The sequence below is a fragment of the Mytilus galloprovincialis genome, chromosome 12 (genome assembly GCF_965363235.1).
Source record: "Mytilus galloprovincialis chromosome 12, xbMytGall1.hap1.1, whole genome shotgun sequence".
In the NCBI taxonomy this organism is placed as follows: domain Eukaryota; kingdom Metazoa; phylum Mollusca; class Bivalvia; order Mytilida; family Mytilidae; genus Mytilus; species Mytilus galloprovincialis.
In genome coordinates, this window is record NC_134849.1 from 16,874,309 (window position 1) to 16,890,457 (window position 16,149).

General features: G+C 30.3%; 1 protein-coding gene across 1 annotated transcript; it reads right to left on the reverse strand.

The window, feature by feature from the left end:
• Window positions 1-2,743: 2,743 nt before the first annotated feature.
• Window positions 2,744-15,210, reverse strand: LOC143055543 (mitochondrial nicotinamide adenine dinucleotide transporter SLC25A51-like). The gene is made up of 2 exons (XM_076228703.1): window positions 15,124-15,210; window positions 2,744-10,603 (listed from the first exon to the last, which is right to left on the reverse strand). The coding sequence occupies exon 2, from the start codon at window positions 10,491-10,493 to the stop codon at window positions 9,555-9,557; it is 939 nt and encodes a 312-aa protein (XP_076084818.1). The 5' UTR covers window positions 10,494-10,603; window positions 15,124-15,210; the 3' UTR covers window positions 2,744-9,554.
• Between the last annotated feature and the right edge of the window lie 939 nt (window positions 15,211-16,149).

Below are 16,149 nucleotides of genomic sequence, written 5' to 3' on the forward strand. Positions count from 1 at the left end.
AAACAAGCCTCTTTATTCAACTTTAAAAAAATAGAGGCTCTGAAGAACTTGTGTTGCTCATCTAGACCTTTTTGCAGCTTCAACAATGGCAACTCTCGGCAATGTTGAAAAATTCTCTAGTTTATTGTTAGGCCTGCAACTTTTGTCGCAGAAATCTCGACATGGGGATATTATATTATGATCCCGTTGAGCAGCGGCGGCGGCGGCGTAGACTAACTTCTTAAAAGCTTTATATTTTAGAGGGTTGAAGACCGGATGCTTCATACTTTCATATTATAGATGCCTTATGTTACGAAAATTCCTTCTGTCACATGTCCATTGTCTTTGGCATCCTTTTTCATGGTTCATTGACTACTTGAAAAAAAAGTTAACATTTTTTGTAATGTTAATTTCTCTCTTATTATGAGAAATAGGATGACTATATTTGGTATGTGCATACCTTCCTATGTCTTCGTGCCCATAAGACAGTTTTCACTTGACCTCGATCCGAGTCATTTTATGGATCAGTGAACAAGGTTATTATAAGTTTTGGTGGTCAAGTCCATATATCAGATTATCTGAGTCAGATACTTTAAGCAAAAGATCTATTATATTAATTTGTTGTATGAAAGATTGTAAGGTGTATATGTCTAACTGGGAGACATCATCTGACCTTGACCTCATTTTCATGGTTCAGTGGTTATATTACGTTTTTGTGTTTTGGTATGTTTGTCTTATACTGTATGAAATAGGTCTACTGTATTTGGTGTATGGAATGATTGTGAGGTGTACATGTCCAACTGGCATTGTCATCTGACCTTGACCTCATTTTCATGGTTCAGTGGTCTAAGTTTTAAAATTTTTGAGGTTTGGGTTTTTTTCTTAACTACTATTATTAGTCTAGTATATGCAAAAGGTCAACTATATTTTGTAAATGGAAATATTTAATGATGAAAATGTCTAGTCTTGCAGGTTTCATTTGACCTTGACCTCATTTTCATGGTTCATTGCTCAGTGTTCAGTTTTTGTGTCTCGGTTTGTTCTTCTTAAACTATAAGAAATAGGTCAACTATGTTTGTTGAATTGAAGGATTGTAAGCTGTACACATCTTCCTGCTATGGTTCATTTGACCTTGACTCTTTTTCATGGTTCATTGGTGACAGTCAAAGTTTTTTTTGTGGTTAAGTCCGTTTCTTAGAAGCTAGAAGCATGATAAGCAATAGGTCAACCATATTTAGTGTATTGAATGATTGTTAGGTGAATATGTATTTCTCGTTAGATTTATATGATCTTGCCTTAATTTTCTTGGATCATATTAAGTTTATGTGATAGTAAAACTATCAACATAACATCAATGGTAGGTAAAGAAGGTGAGACATTTCAGCGTGTGCACTCTTTGTTTATTTTGTATTGCTGATATTATTATTTGTGTAAACAGTAATTTCTCTCCATTTTCTATAGTTTTAAACAAAAATTTTCATTCAAGGGCAGTTACTCTAATAAGAAGTGGATTGACAATTTTAGCTGTGTTGACATATTTGTTGATTGTGTCTTGCTGATCAAAAACCTGTAAAAAGTGACACAGTGGCGAATCCAGAGGGGGCCGGGGGTGTTCTGGGAATTAGAACCCCCCTTTTTTTGGATGATCAATGCATTTGAATGGGGATGAATAGTTGGCAACACTACTCTTTAAATTGGCTGGATCCGCCCCTCAGGCAGCTGACAATTTTGACTAAATTCAAATAAGACAACTATCCACCAGAATTCAAATAATGTGACTATACCTGTAAGGAATTTTACGTCAGGGAAAACCATTCAGTAAATACAGCTATTAAAAACTCATGCATAAAAAATGTGAAACAAGAAAACTAACAGGCTTATTCTTTACAATATTAATACAAATAAAAAAAATAATTCATGATGACAGACATGAACCTTATTTACAACGACTGAATTACAGGCTTCTTACAGACCTAATTTGTAGATTATTTTTACATTTAAAAGTTCATATCTATCGTTTAGAGTTTTCTAGACAATATATACAAAATTGAGCTTAGGGGGGGGGGGGGGGGGGGGGATTGTTACATTCATCATTTAAGGGCAATATCTCCTAGCTCCTGTAAGTTCTTTGACAGTTTTAATGTAATGTTTGCTCTATCTATAGTATAGGATTTTTTTTTAAATAATTGACAAAAGTTTTTCATGTAGCTAAGTCTTGAGATTTGTAAGTAATGTTTTATAAAAAAGAAGATGTGGTATGATTGCAAATGAGACAACTGTCCTCAAGAGACCAAAATGACACAGAATTAACAACTATAAGTCACCGTACAGACTTCAATAATAAGCAAAGCCCAAACCGCATAGTCAGCTATAAAAGGCCCCAAAATGACAATGTAAAAAGATTCAAACTAGAAAACTAACGGCTTTATTTATATAAAAAATTAATGAAAAACAAATATGTAACACATAAACAAACGACAACCACTGAAATACAGGTTTCTGACTTGGGACAGGCACATACATACATAATGTGGTGGGGTTAAACATGTTAGCAGAATCCCAACCCTCCCCTAACCTTGGACAGTGGTGTAACAGTACACTTGTTGACTTGTCTTTTCATTGTCTCTTTTTATATTTTTGTCATAGTGTTGTCAGTTTCTCTTCAACCTATGGAGTTTGAATATATCCCCTTAGTATTTTCAGCCTCTTTTCAACATGGAATACATTTTCTGTTGTTCTTGTTTACAAAATAAAAAAATTGCTAGTATTTTTGAAATTTTATTCATTACTGTAGAAACACAAACAGTAGAATATATATATATATATTATTCAAACATCTAATATATTATTATGTATAATTATAACAACTTCATACAGAAATAACTGAAATAAAAATACAAGAAAGAAGAATTTTGGACTAGTATCCTAAGGTTTACAACCTGCTATTGCTTAGGAATTGCTAGAGAAAAGCTGACCATACTTTCATAAATTGAGCAAGACATGATTGATTGTTGGTTTTTTAATGTCCAGTGGGTAAGACATAATGTGTAAAATACCTAGAACACTTTTACAATACATGTAATTGCTCTTGGGATTACCCTTTATAAAATATAGACATTTTTTTCCTCATTATGAACAAAATTAAAGGAAATTTGAATTAAAATGAAATTAGTTTTTCCACCAATTATAAACTGCTCTGTATTGATGTGAACATTATGTTGATAAACAAGATCAATCTTATACAAATGTGATTTCTAAGAGTTTTGATAAGTAGCAATGTGACTATAAATCTGTAGTCAAATTGGATCAGCAGTTTTTTTGTATACTAAAGTAAGATTTGTCCCCTCAATTTTTTGTCCACTTAATATTCAGTCCGATCAGTCACATTAATGATATCAATTTTACTGTTCTAGCCATTTTCTAGCAATGTATGTTTCTTCAAGGATGTGTCAACATGGTCAAGGCCAAAATATTTGAAAATTCAAAACTAATATATAATGTGATACAAATATTGAAATTTTGATAAAACACAGTTATAAATACTTCAACCAAAAATTTTAACAAGCACATGTCAAATTTATACTGCTACATAACAAAATTAACTACTCATGTTACTGTCTGGATTCATTATTATTCATTGGATACCAATTTTTGTGGATTTTGTGGAAATGAGTAAACCCCCAAATTAAATTTTTAACAAATACCAAATTTTCTATAGGCTGGTATGAAGATATTGGCAAATCCACAAAATTAGATATCCACGAACATATACGTTTTCATTAATCCACTTAAATTGGTTCCCACGAAAAATAAATGAATCCACAGTATCACGAGTTTTGTCCAAATTACTGACAAAAAGAATTTCTGAATAATAGGACTAGATATAATAATAGTGTGAGTATTCCTTGGTGCATGTAAGATTATCTAAATGCAGTTAGTCTGTATTATATTAATTATGATCATGAGATCATAGAGCTCTTCTAGACTTATATTATATAACATTATATAGCAAATATATAACTACCAGTCTAGGTCATTAAAAACTTCCATCATCACATATTAATGGTACCATCTTATGTCATGTCTGTAATGCTAATTTAACTATTTCTATAACAATTTATAATAATGATCTTGTTTTATATCTCTATAATCTATTATATAAAGGATTTTTGATTCAGAGGAGGTACTGTGGATTCATTTATTTTTGTGTGTACCAATTTTTTGTGGTTTGTGGTAAACTTGCATTTTGGTAGATAATTGAATTCATGGTTTTGCCAATGTATGCATACAACCTTATAGAAAATGTTTAATTAATTTAACATTTGATTTTGTGGATTATCTGCACCAACGAAATCCATGTGAATCGGTACCTCACAAATAAAAAAGATTCCACAGTGTCCAAAATGTACACTTGACTGTGTAGGACTTAATATAATAATGCTGACACTAAAAAATATTTTCTTGGATATATTATATCAGCAAAAAATAGAATTTCTGTCTGAAAAATAAATATCCTGTTATTATTATAATCCCAAGACGATAAATATACATGAAGAGTGTCATCCTAACCAATAATATTTCATTTATACACTTAAAAAAATATTTCCCTCCAAAGATGATACTTTTTTATAAGCATTTTGCAATTTTAACTCACAATTGTTGGCTTTTTATTAAAAATGTTAGTACCTAATGGTTTCAACATCTGAACACTTTTCAGCTGTCATAATTGGGAACAGAGTCATCTAACATTTCATAAGGAGAACTATAAAAAAAATGTTTACAAGCAATGTTCTTTATATGAATTTCTATGCAAATGGTTTTAGTATAATGTGGATTCATTATTTTTGTATGGATGTCAACTTTTATGAAATGAGGAAAACTTTTATTTTCCTGGAAATTTGTTTCTGTGAATTTGCAAATGGCTTTTTAGAAACCTTTCGCAAATGTGTTCTTTGTTGAACATTTAAATTGTGTAGTTTACCCATTCCCAAGAAATCAACGAATATTGGTATTCAACAAATATAAATGAATCCAGTTTCATAATACAAAACAGATTTACCTGTACTTTGTATACTGTAAATTCAGAAATTATTGTGATGTTTTTATTATTGTGAAAAAGCAACAGGGTTATAATTCCAATAATTTAAACTCAAATTTGTAAATTTTTTATATTAAACAAATTGGTTTTCTTTCAACATGGCAAAAATTGAGTCTAAAATGACAAAATTACAATAATAAATGCACGCAATCATTCTTGAATTTACAGTATTTATAATCTGATTGTCATTTGTCAACCTGTGCTAATTACCTGAAGTTTGAAATAAAAAACAACCGTTACCTCAAGATAAACATAGAATCTTGACAACCATGAAAACATTTGATTTATTTTAGAGTTATGATAGTATATAAAATAACAATAACTGAAATTGGTTTTCAATCATAATTTCTGTTTTAAAATATAACATGTACCAGTGTTCTCTCAAAGTCATTTGTAAGTCATGGCAGTGGTATAGCTTGAAGGTCAACCAAATAACTATATAATTTTCTTGTGTGAGAACACTGTAAACATGGTAAGTATCTAGATTAAAATAACCTGAAATTATTTCTTTACTTGAGGTAGCATTTCACATGTTAAGTATAGGTAACAACCAGGCAAAGGAATATTGTGTCCCTTTTTTCTGTACATAATTTTGTCTTACAAGAGGGCAGAAGGACCTTTTTTGGGATGCCAAAATTGGGGCTTTATTTCTGTTGAATTCGGGATGACACCCCATTCTACAGATCCTCCTAAAAGGCTGAAGTTCAAGGAAAATGTACTGGTAAATATTTAAAAGAAAGTAGATTGCAAAAATAATCAGCAGAATTGAATATTAAGGAGCAAATCCTATTTTGTGACTACTTTTCACATCTCACCTCATACACACTGTATCAGTAAAAACAACAGTAACTCTTCTAAAATCTACTACTAAGAAAACCACACACATAACCTCGACATCACACTTGTTAAAGTTGTACATGTGTTTTTTACACTTCAAAACACTGCAAATTATATATTAGTAAACGTTAACTCATTATCACATATAACAACTGCACATTACTAGTACATGTACATGTAGTGAAGCAACACAAATCTTATCTAATCTTTTTATATACAGATATAGGTACATGTACATTGGTACACAAATATATAACATGAATAATAAATGCCCTAATTTTTCCTGAATATTCAAAAATACAAATGGCATTATGCATTCTTTTAACAATAATCACGATAATAAACCAATACTTTGTATCTGACAAACTAATGTTTTGTAAGCATTTGACATGTTTGAAGAATGCTTTTTGAAGGATTTCTAAAATTTCTATAGAGAATGTACAATTCACAGTGTTAAAAATCAGTCAAAATAAACATTACTGGAATCTAATGAACTAACCAATATATGCATAATAAATATTCTCATAAATAACTGAACAAACAGGTATACGGTATACAGAAAAATAACACACAATAAATAATTTTAAACTTAAAATGTAAAAGGTTAGTCATTTAGTTAAAGTAAAAACTTTTAGGTTTTTATTTCATTACACAAGGGTTTTGTAAGCTTATCGTTAGGATCTGGATGGGGTTTACAGACTAGAGAATAAAAATGATCCAAGAAATAGAAAAATAGACCAAAAAGACAAAAAATAGAGAAAAAAACTAAAACAATAAATATATATAGAGAGAAATGTGGTGCTCAACTATAAAAAATAGAGTATTGAGAGCAAATCAATTAAAGAATGCAGAAATGAAGATCCCCATCCAGACAGGCTTATTATCATAAAATTTTAAAAACAAGTTCATGAGGAAGGATAACACTATAACAAACATTGTCCACAAGCATTGTCAAATTACTGTAAATTCAGAAATTATTGTGATGTTTTTATTATTAGGAACCAGATGCTCCGCAGGGTGCCGCTTTATAGGACCGCAGAGTTCTAACCCTGAACAGTTGGGGCAAGTATGGACACAACATTCAAGCTTGATACAGCTCTGAATTTGGATTGTGATTAAATAGTTGACACAACAGAGGTTTCTGACACAGAATGAATATGATGAATGTGGTCTAAGAACTTAAACTTAAAACTTAAAATTTTTAAATTGGACATTTACCTATTATGGTCCAATATCCAAAATCTAAATACATGGTTAGATTCAGCATATCAAAGAACCCCAAGGATTCAATTTTTGTTAAAATCAAACTAAGTTTAATTTAGGACCCTTTGGACCTTTATCAGTCAACATGGTCAAGGGTCTAACTTAAATAAGTTATCAGAGAAAAATAACATGCATGTGTTATTACAGACACTTACATGAGTTGTCTACTCTTTTTTCCTTTATCTGTAATAACATATGTTTGTTATGAGTTAAATATATAATTAATACTTTATTTTTAATGAGCACTTGGGAACTCTCAAAACTACAATTTTGATCAACCATGGTAAATCAATGCGACAAGGCTTTTAAGGGCAAACTAAGCTGTAATAACAAGGCTTAGTTATTACAAGCATGTAACTTATAATTACTATATGAGAGTAATTGAGACACTTGGAATCTTACGCAGTGCCTCATTACAAGCTCTGATCATCATTTCTTACAATGAATTGAAATACAAAATTGTTATGCAAGTCAGAGCAAAGCCTTTAAAGAGATATAGAAAAGCTGTAATAATACCCTTTGGTTATTGCAGGAATATATATTCTGTAATAACATAGGTGTACTATGCATGATTGGTAAACTATCAGCTGTTATATCTTTGCAAAGATTACATGTAACACACATATGTTATCACAGTTTTTTTTATATTTTAGCCCACAAATTATCACAATAACAACATGTATGTTATTTTTCTCTAATAATTTATTTAAGTTTGTTAATGTAGACCAATTTGAAAACAGGATAAAAAAACTAAGAATCTACATGCACAGTTAGATTCTGCATATCAAAGAACCCCAATTATTCAATTTTTGGTGAAATTAAACAAAGTTTAATTCTGGAACCTTTGGGCCCCTTATTCCTAAACTGTTAGGACCAAAATAACTAAAATCAATCCCAAAAGTCAGGGGACTTACTTAAATGAGTGATTTTCTAAATCACTGATTCAAGTAACATTATTTCCATAAATGTTGAAAGTAAGAGTTGTCTTTCTTTAATAATCACCTACTTAAGTAGTATAAAATAATCACTAGAAGAAGTGATTTAATTTTACTGTAGCTTTAACAATGTTTAAATACAGAATACTAATGATCCATTTTTTTTTTAATTTTACTAATGAAAAGATATTTTTTAAACCTATGTGTTTAAAATTTTGGTAAAACTACAAAATCACAATTTGTGACAAAACTTTGAATTTTACTCAAATAGTAGGGTTGGGACTAAAACACCCAAAATCAATCCCAACCTTCCTTTTGTGGTCATTAACCTTGTGTTTAAATTTCATAGATTTCTATTTACTTAAACTAAACATTATAGTGCGAAAACCAATGTGTCTTCGGAAGACGACGACGCCAACATCATACCAATATGACGACCGCTAAAATATTTTGCGGGGCCTTGTACAAAAATTTAACAGGGTTATAACTGCAATAATTTAAACTCGTATTTTGAAATTTTTGATAGAAATTAATCAGGATTTTTATCTCAATTTTGCAAAAATTATAATTGCATTTTAGTCTTAAATGACAAAATAGCAATAATAACTACACACAATAATTTCTGAATTTACAGTAGAATACAAAAAACACAAAACTGATCTTTAATTTAAAGCCACAAACCACTGTCATGACTGTGAGTGAACTAAAATGAAGTTCATGTATACATACAGAATGCAGATAGATCAAGAGAGTTTACATTAAGAATAATGACAGAAAAATTACTTCATCTGTGAACTAATATTTAAAATTTATACATGCAAGTCAAAATTTAATTCATTATTCTAATGATAATAATTCATTTAGAAATTCTTAAATCATAAATTAATTAGACAGTGTTAGGTGTATTTAAGATATGTAAAAAAATAACACTACAATTTTTGAAGGATTAAAAATAAAAAATCTGTGATTTTTGAAGAGATAATTATATTTTTGGCAAAAATAAGGAAAATTCAGGGGAGATAATAATCTCGGTATACTTGGATAGCAACCAAATTTAACACTCCTTAGTAAAATGGAAAGTGAAAAGAATGGATATTGTCATTTTTCTTTCCACAAACTAACAAAGAATTTGATATGAATAATGTTCCCTCCAAAAAATATTCAATTTCTATAAATGTTTCATTTTATTGATTGATTGTTGGTTGCTTTACGCCACATTAGCACAAGGCTATATCCCGGTGAATATTTCATTTTAAAATATTTTTATAGAAAATATAAAATCTACACTGGTTATACTATAATTCTGAATACACTGAGTAGTGACTTGCATGTATCCCCTTCCTGCATAGATATTAGAATACAAAGTAGGTCATTAATATGTAGTCTTTCTTCCCATGACCAGTTAGGTGAAATTTATTGAGTAATATTAATGCCAATCTATATTATGATTTTGAATCTGCAAGCCTTGTGTTACTACCAAACATATTTCTCATTAAAAATTCATAAGTTGCATTTATAATACCCCATGATATAAACGATCTTGTAAAATTAATATGTACACCTCTAAACAATTTCTTTAACTTTCTGTCTCTTTCAATCCACACTTTTTTGGACACTGTCCAAAAGCTGTCAAAATCACCACTAAGTTTACATTGCATTTTAACCTTCACTACATTGACAGGATAAAATATAGTACTTAAAGTTGCACCTAAAACAGCACCACAGAAAAAGTCCTGCGAAATTCTATCTGCTTGGGAATTCGATCTTGGCAAATTTTCCATGGCGTAATCTCTAAACAAGAAGAACGGTACATTGCTAGGTCCATTTCTAAGTAAGACTGCTGATAATCCACGATAATATTCCCTGAATCCATATTTACGTACTTCTTTAAAAGCATGAGCGGTATTGTCAAAATGATCTTTGTACTGACGATCTTGCATTAAAACTTGAATTCTTTCAAAGGGACATAACACTGCTTCTAAAGTTCCTGCAGTTAAAGCTGAAAATATACGAACTCCATGAAGCGGTAAAGAAGGATGTTCAACTGTCAAATAATGTTGAATTTTATAATAGGATCCAAACATAAGCGAAAGTGAGGTAGTTTTCTGAAGCAGAGGAGCCAATAATCCCCGATACAAATGATGCATGCCTTCTTTCTGTAGCTGTCCCACAGCCTTACAAACTCTCACACCATGTAGCTGCTGTCGAAACATGACTTTATTAATGGGGAATGTAAACCCAATATTTACAAAGGCTGCTCCCCATCCACAAATGAATTCTTCGTAATTTTTTGTGTTCCTGCTTTGGATGTAGGTTGACATTTCCTGCTTAGAAATAGTCCCAGGTTTTTGTAACATTTCTTCCATATTGTGGTTCTTCATCCTCTTATCATGGTTACTTAATAATTAGATTATAGACACCATTTAATTGACAGTCAAACATATTCTCTTTAATTATGAACATCCTGCAGAATGTGGCTTCTTCTCAAAATCTGAAATGGATAAAGGAAAGATTAAAATTGTTCCTTATCCATTTATATTTATTACAGATTATAATAATTATGATATAAAATGATATAAAAGAGAAGTTTAAAACATGTATATAAAGAAATGTGCTAAAATATAAATAAAACAACAATTTGGAAAACCTGCAAAATTTTACGACACAATGCAAGTCTTTATCAATTAAGTATTACTAAATTTTGAAACAAAAAAATTTTAATACTTGTCAATAATATCAATACAAAACATTGTTTCAATATGCATAACCAAATTATGACTATTTTTCATGCTATAAATGGACCATCTAGAGGGTAAGATAAAATCAATATAATAACATGCACAACAACACATACATGTAATATTACAGAAGAATCAGATAATTACAAATGTATGGGTAGTGACAAGTCCCAGCCCACTCTGTGTGTAACACATATTGTTATAATCATGATATAAGTGTATATTATACTATTACTAACTATACAAGATTTTCTAGTGGGTAGGACCTTAATCGAAAAAAGAATTCCCTGATAATGGATTTTAATTTCTTTAAATTTGGGACGCTGAGATTCCATGTCACTGTCAGGCCTCTACAATAACTTTTTTTTCAACTTGTCCTGTAGGACAATTACATACTAAAATTAACTTGTCCAAAAAATTCTTATTAAAAATAACCTTTTTACATTTTTAGTTGATTAAAGGAGCAAAACGAATTTAAACAATATAACAGAATTTGATGTATTTTTTTTTAAATACTTTTTAGAAGTACAAAGTCTGCAAAACTAGTCATATCACAGGAATTAGGTTCTAGTTTCCATCAATGCTAGTCTCATCAGACTCTAATCATGAGGCACTATCTGATAGGCCTGTACACTCATTGGATTTGTATTCTGTTTGTGTTTTTTTTAAGTTAAAAAAAGTTTATTCAAATTCAATCAATAAAAAGAAGAAGATAAGCAGGGATGATTCTACGTGTTTTCAAATAGGTCCCTTGAACATCAAATTGGGAATTTTTTATTCTAATTGGGAATTTTTTAAGCATAAAATCTTAGACGAAATAACATTATTTTCCTGTAAAAACGGAAAATGTATATTATTTTAAGTTTAACCTGTACACTGATGTTCATGTAAGTTGTAATATTTTGAATAATTCTGGATGGGCTACTGTTATTACATGAATATCATTGAACATGATGCACTAGTCTATCATCTTAGCTATAGTTACCTAGGCCTATTACAAAAACATATATTTCAGCTAACATAAACCACTGAAAAAAGCGTTCATCGGGTATTTTTTCAACAGCAGGTCATCTCTATAAATTTACCTTGATTCAAATGGATTTCAAATTGAACTGGTCAATTGTCGAATTCAGAAAAGCAATTACAAAAGTTCATATACTTAATTGATAAGATATTTAAAGCATTGAACCAGTGTTCTTTAAAATTATTTGGATCATCTTCAAAACTTTTGAAATAGTTCCATATGATGACATCGTATTTCATGAATGGTCTATCATGAACATTATTTTCAAAAAACGCCCAAACTTTTGTCTTTTGAGAAAATAATTTCTTTTACAAAACAAGTTTTCATCATATTATATAACAGGCTCTGCTGGGCGATCTGCTTTTAAGAGATCGGCGCCCATTAAACTTTATCCATCAATGTTATATCAAAATTTGAATTTTGCTCTCTGCCGAGGTCTGCTTTGACACCTATTTTTATCAACCTGCTTGGAGATCTGCTTTTACAAGATCGAATACTCCAATAACATATTAATCAATTGAATTCGGCTGCTAAAATTGTTTGCCACATGTTGACATAATTAAATCGTTGTTAATAAAATGCAATCGTAAACAGCATTCTTATCCAGATTTTAAAACGTTTTGACAACAAACTATGAAAAATTATAGTTGCCTTAATCGGTGACAGAAACTTTTCCGGAAATATCAATTTTTATTTTCTTTTCCTGAATTGGGAATTCATTTTCATGTAAATTTTTTGGGGCCGCTGGCCGATTTAAGGGCCGCTCAGCGGCCCTTAACTATATAGTGGAATCATCCCTGATAAGCCATCATAAGGTCTGATTGCCAATGAGACAACTCTCTGCAAAAGACCAAATGACACAGAAATTAACAACTATAGGTCACCATACATGTATTGCAAGTATTGTTTTTTTCTACTTATGATCAAATATGATTTTGTGAATTTTATGGTAAATAATAAAAAATATTTTTGTGAAAAAATTACCGGTATGGTATTTATTATAAGGAACAGAATAAGGTAGCAAAATGCAATGCGGTACTGATTTGTCTTGGTCCGGAAATGTCTCTTGTCTTGTCAAACTGTCTATCAATCATGTCTACTAAATATATATGTCTCCTACGGTGCCAAGCTGTCTCTTAAACAATTGGAGCTGAATCTTTCAAGGTGACCACTGTCCTGTAAAGTTACCTCATCTACAAAGCGCATCATTGATTCCGATCAGTAAGACTGGTTTCCGAGAATAGTATACCTTTTACCTGTTAAAAATTACCTGACAAAGAACCAGTTAAAAATTATCTATTGCAAGTAAACATGTTGAAGAAAAAGGATTTGCATTTGAATAAACAGAATACAGAAACATGTCAAATTAATATGTGTTTTCTTGTTTTTTGTTTATAATAAATTACTTTGTTCATCAAGTTGGATTAAATTTATTTTCTGCAGAATAATTGTACTTGTCCTGACGGACAAGCTTGATACAGCTTTTACTTGTCTGACCTTTTTTCCCTCTGGTACCAGACAATCGGACAAGCGTTATTGTCGAGGCCTGCATGTATTTAAGACCCCAGGATTTCAGGATCAGGACCTCCCTCCAACCCACCTAAATGTAGCGTTAAAAATTGAAACTTATCTTTAGAGACAAAATGAACAACAGTTTAACATGTGTATGTATTTTTCTGAAACTGACTGAAAGAGTGGTGACACTGTCAAAATCATGCTGTTATTTTCTATTTAAAAAAAATTGTTATGTCACCCTACAATTAAGAAAGTTATATACATCATGTATATAGACTGTAAAGAAGGCATCGCTATTATATTAAAACGTATGGGTTTTACTCATTGTTGAAGGCCATACATTAAGCTATAGTTGTTAACTTGTATGTCATTTTGACTTCAGTTGAGAGTTGGGAGAGTTGTGTCACTACCAAATTATCTCATTTTTAAATTGTACACTGGAGCCTGAAGTTCAGTGGTTGTCATTTGTTGGTTCATGTCTGTATATAATCAGTTATAAATTAGGCTCAATTGAACAATTTTATAGTTTTCATGTCCTGGCCTTTTATATCAGCTCTTTCTCACTGTTGAGGGATGTGTGGTTGCCTGAGATTGCTTACATTTACTTCATTTAATTTTTGGTGGATAGTTGTACAAATGTATCATTGGCAATTATACTACATATCCTTATTTCTAAATTAATGTCAGATCATCACAAGGCACAAAAACAATATTTTTTTTTGTGTGAAAAATTTACATGCTTTAATCATGACTGTGTTAATGTTATGAATGTAAGAATTTAAGGATTATTGAATATGTCTTGGTCAATGACATCTCAATTTAACTCATCAACTGGCTTATAGCATGTATAGATTAAAATATATTTTTGCCAATGACATATCTATAATAAATATGGGTTAATGCTCAATGCATTAAGTTAAATTTCAAAACACTAAACAAGTACAGTCATGACATGAGTACAGTCATGACAGTCAGGGGTACTACTTGTAAAAGTACTTTTTATTTACTTGAAGTAAATATTAATATACTTATATAAGTAAATTTGTAAGATACTATACATTATACAAGTGTATTTTATTTACTTGTACAAATGTATATACATGTAGGTAAATTATTTTATAGGCTTAGTTATGTCCCTTGGACATTAAGATTTTTTACTTATACGAGTAAAAAAGTCATACTATCTTCTTTTCTTACTCTAATAGAATTTTTAATTATCTGTCCTTTGCAGCTGTCTTTACTAATCATTTAAGTGTAATTTCACGGCCAGAGAAAATCTCATTTGTCTGTTATCTTCAGAACACTGCTCCATACCTGCCAACTTTGAAAGGCTATATTTTAACTTTTTTTTCTGTGAAGCCGGGAAAATAATAATGACCTCTTGAAAGGCTATTTTTTTTTTCTGTGATGCCAGAAAGACGTCATAATTGATCATATTTATTTGGACTACAAAAAAGGCAACTACAATGGCACAAGTCAAAGGTTTTCAGAATTTCTTTATCTGTCTGCTGATTCTATAGTATTTATTCATAGGTTAAGACTCATGATCGTCTTCAAAAGACTTTTTAGTTTAATCTATACATGTTTTATAAAGTTGACCTTATTTTTAGACAAGACTGAAAATAAATTTATGGCAGATCATATCCTCCCCCTTTTTGTAAGGTAAATCAATGTTTAATGACATAGGGACAATTGCTAGATAATGCATTAATTTTAATGCATAACATTATTTACCATGTCGCAGAATAATACTGACTGCCTTTTGACATTTGCACATTCTGCAACAACTTCGAAGTTGCATCTTTTTAGGGGAGACAATTCATACACTTTGGAGAACCTAAAATAGGTATTAGGATTTCGAACATTTCAAATAATCGGTTTTGACAGTGGGTATCTAAGCGATATAATGTTTAAATGAAATTTATATGAGATTTTTAACTTTTGTTTTTCTTTTTACACATGAATCTGTTTTTTTTTAAATGATATCATTCGGCTGCAAAAATTACAAATGGGTCATGCTGCAGTATGGTTTTTAATAGTCTATTATATGAACTGCGTCGGATATAAATCAACCTGATGTAAATAAATATCTATATACAAATTCCCCCAAATCATTGGGTTAATATGTAACCCAAAATATCGCTTAGATACCCATTGTCAAAACCGACTAATAATTACTGATATAACAGTAGCTGAATAAGTAAACAGCTAAAAATATTTGAGACAAATATAATCATAGTCAAGTTCAAACATTTATCATGCAGTAAAATTATAAATAACTATTAAGAATTTATAACAAGAAAAAACAAAATAAGATATTAAGCATCCATTTGTTGCAGTTAAATCATATCTAAACATGCAGTTGAAATCATTTCTTAGATCAGTATGTAAGTGGCAGTCAAATGTTACATGTATGCATACGATTAAAATCTCATATTTTTCAACTGTGTTATATTTAAAAAAAAACTGAGACTAATATGTGTTATAGTAGTCTCAGTAAAAAATAAAAGTTTAAATCTCACTAAACATTATAATAACAAAGTCAATCACATAGCTTCAAAAATCAAAAGGTTTAAATCAATAAACTTTTAAAATAATAGTCAGTTATTTGAATTGCATAGGGTAAACAAAATAGCTTTCCTAATGCTAGCGAAATAACATAATATTTCATATTTTGAAAATTATTTTCCTGAGCGCCGACAGCACATTCACTATATTGATGTTGCAGGTAAAATATCCCTGATTTCTATAGAAATAAGC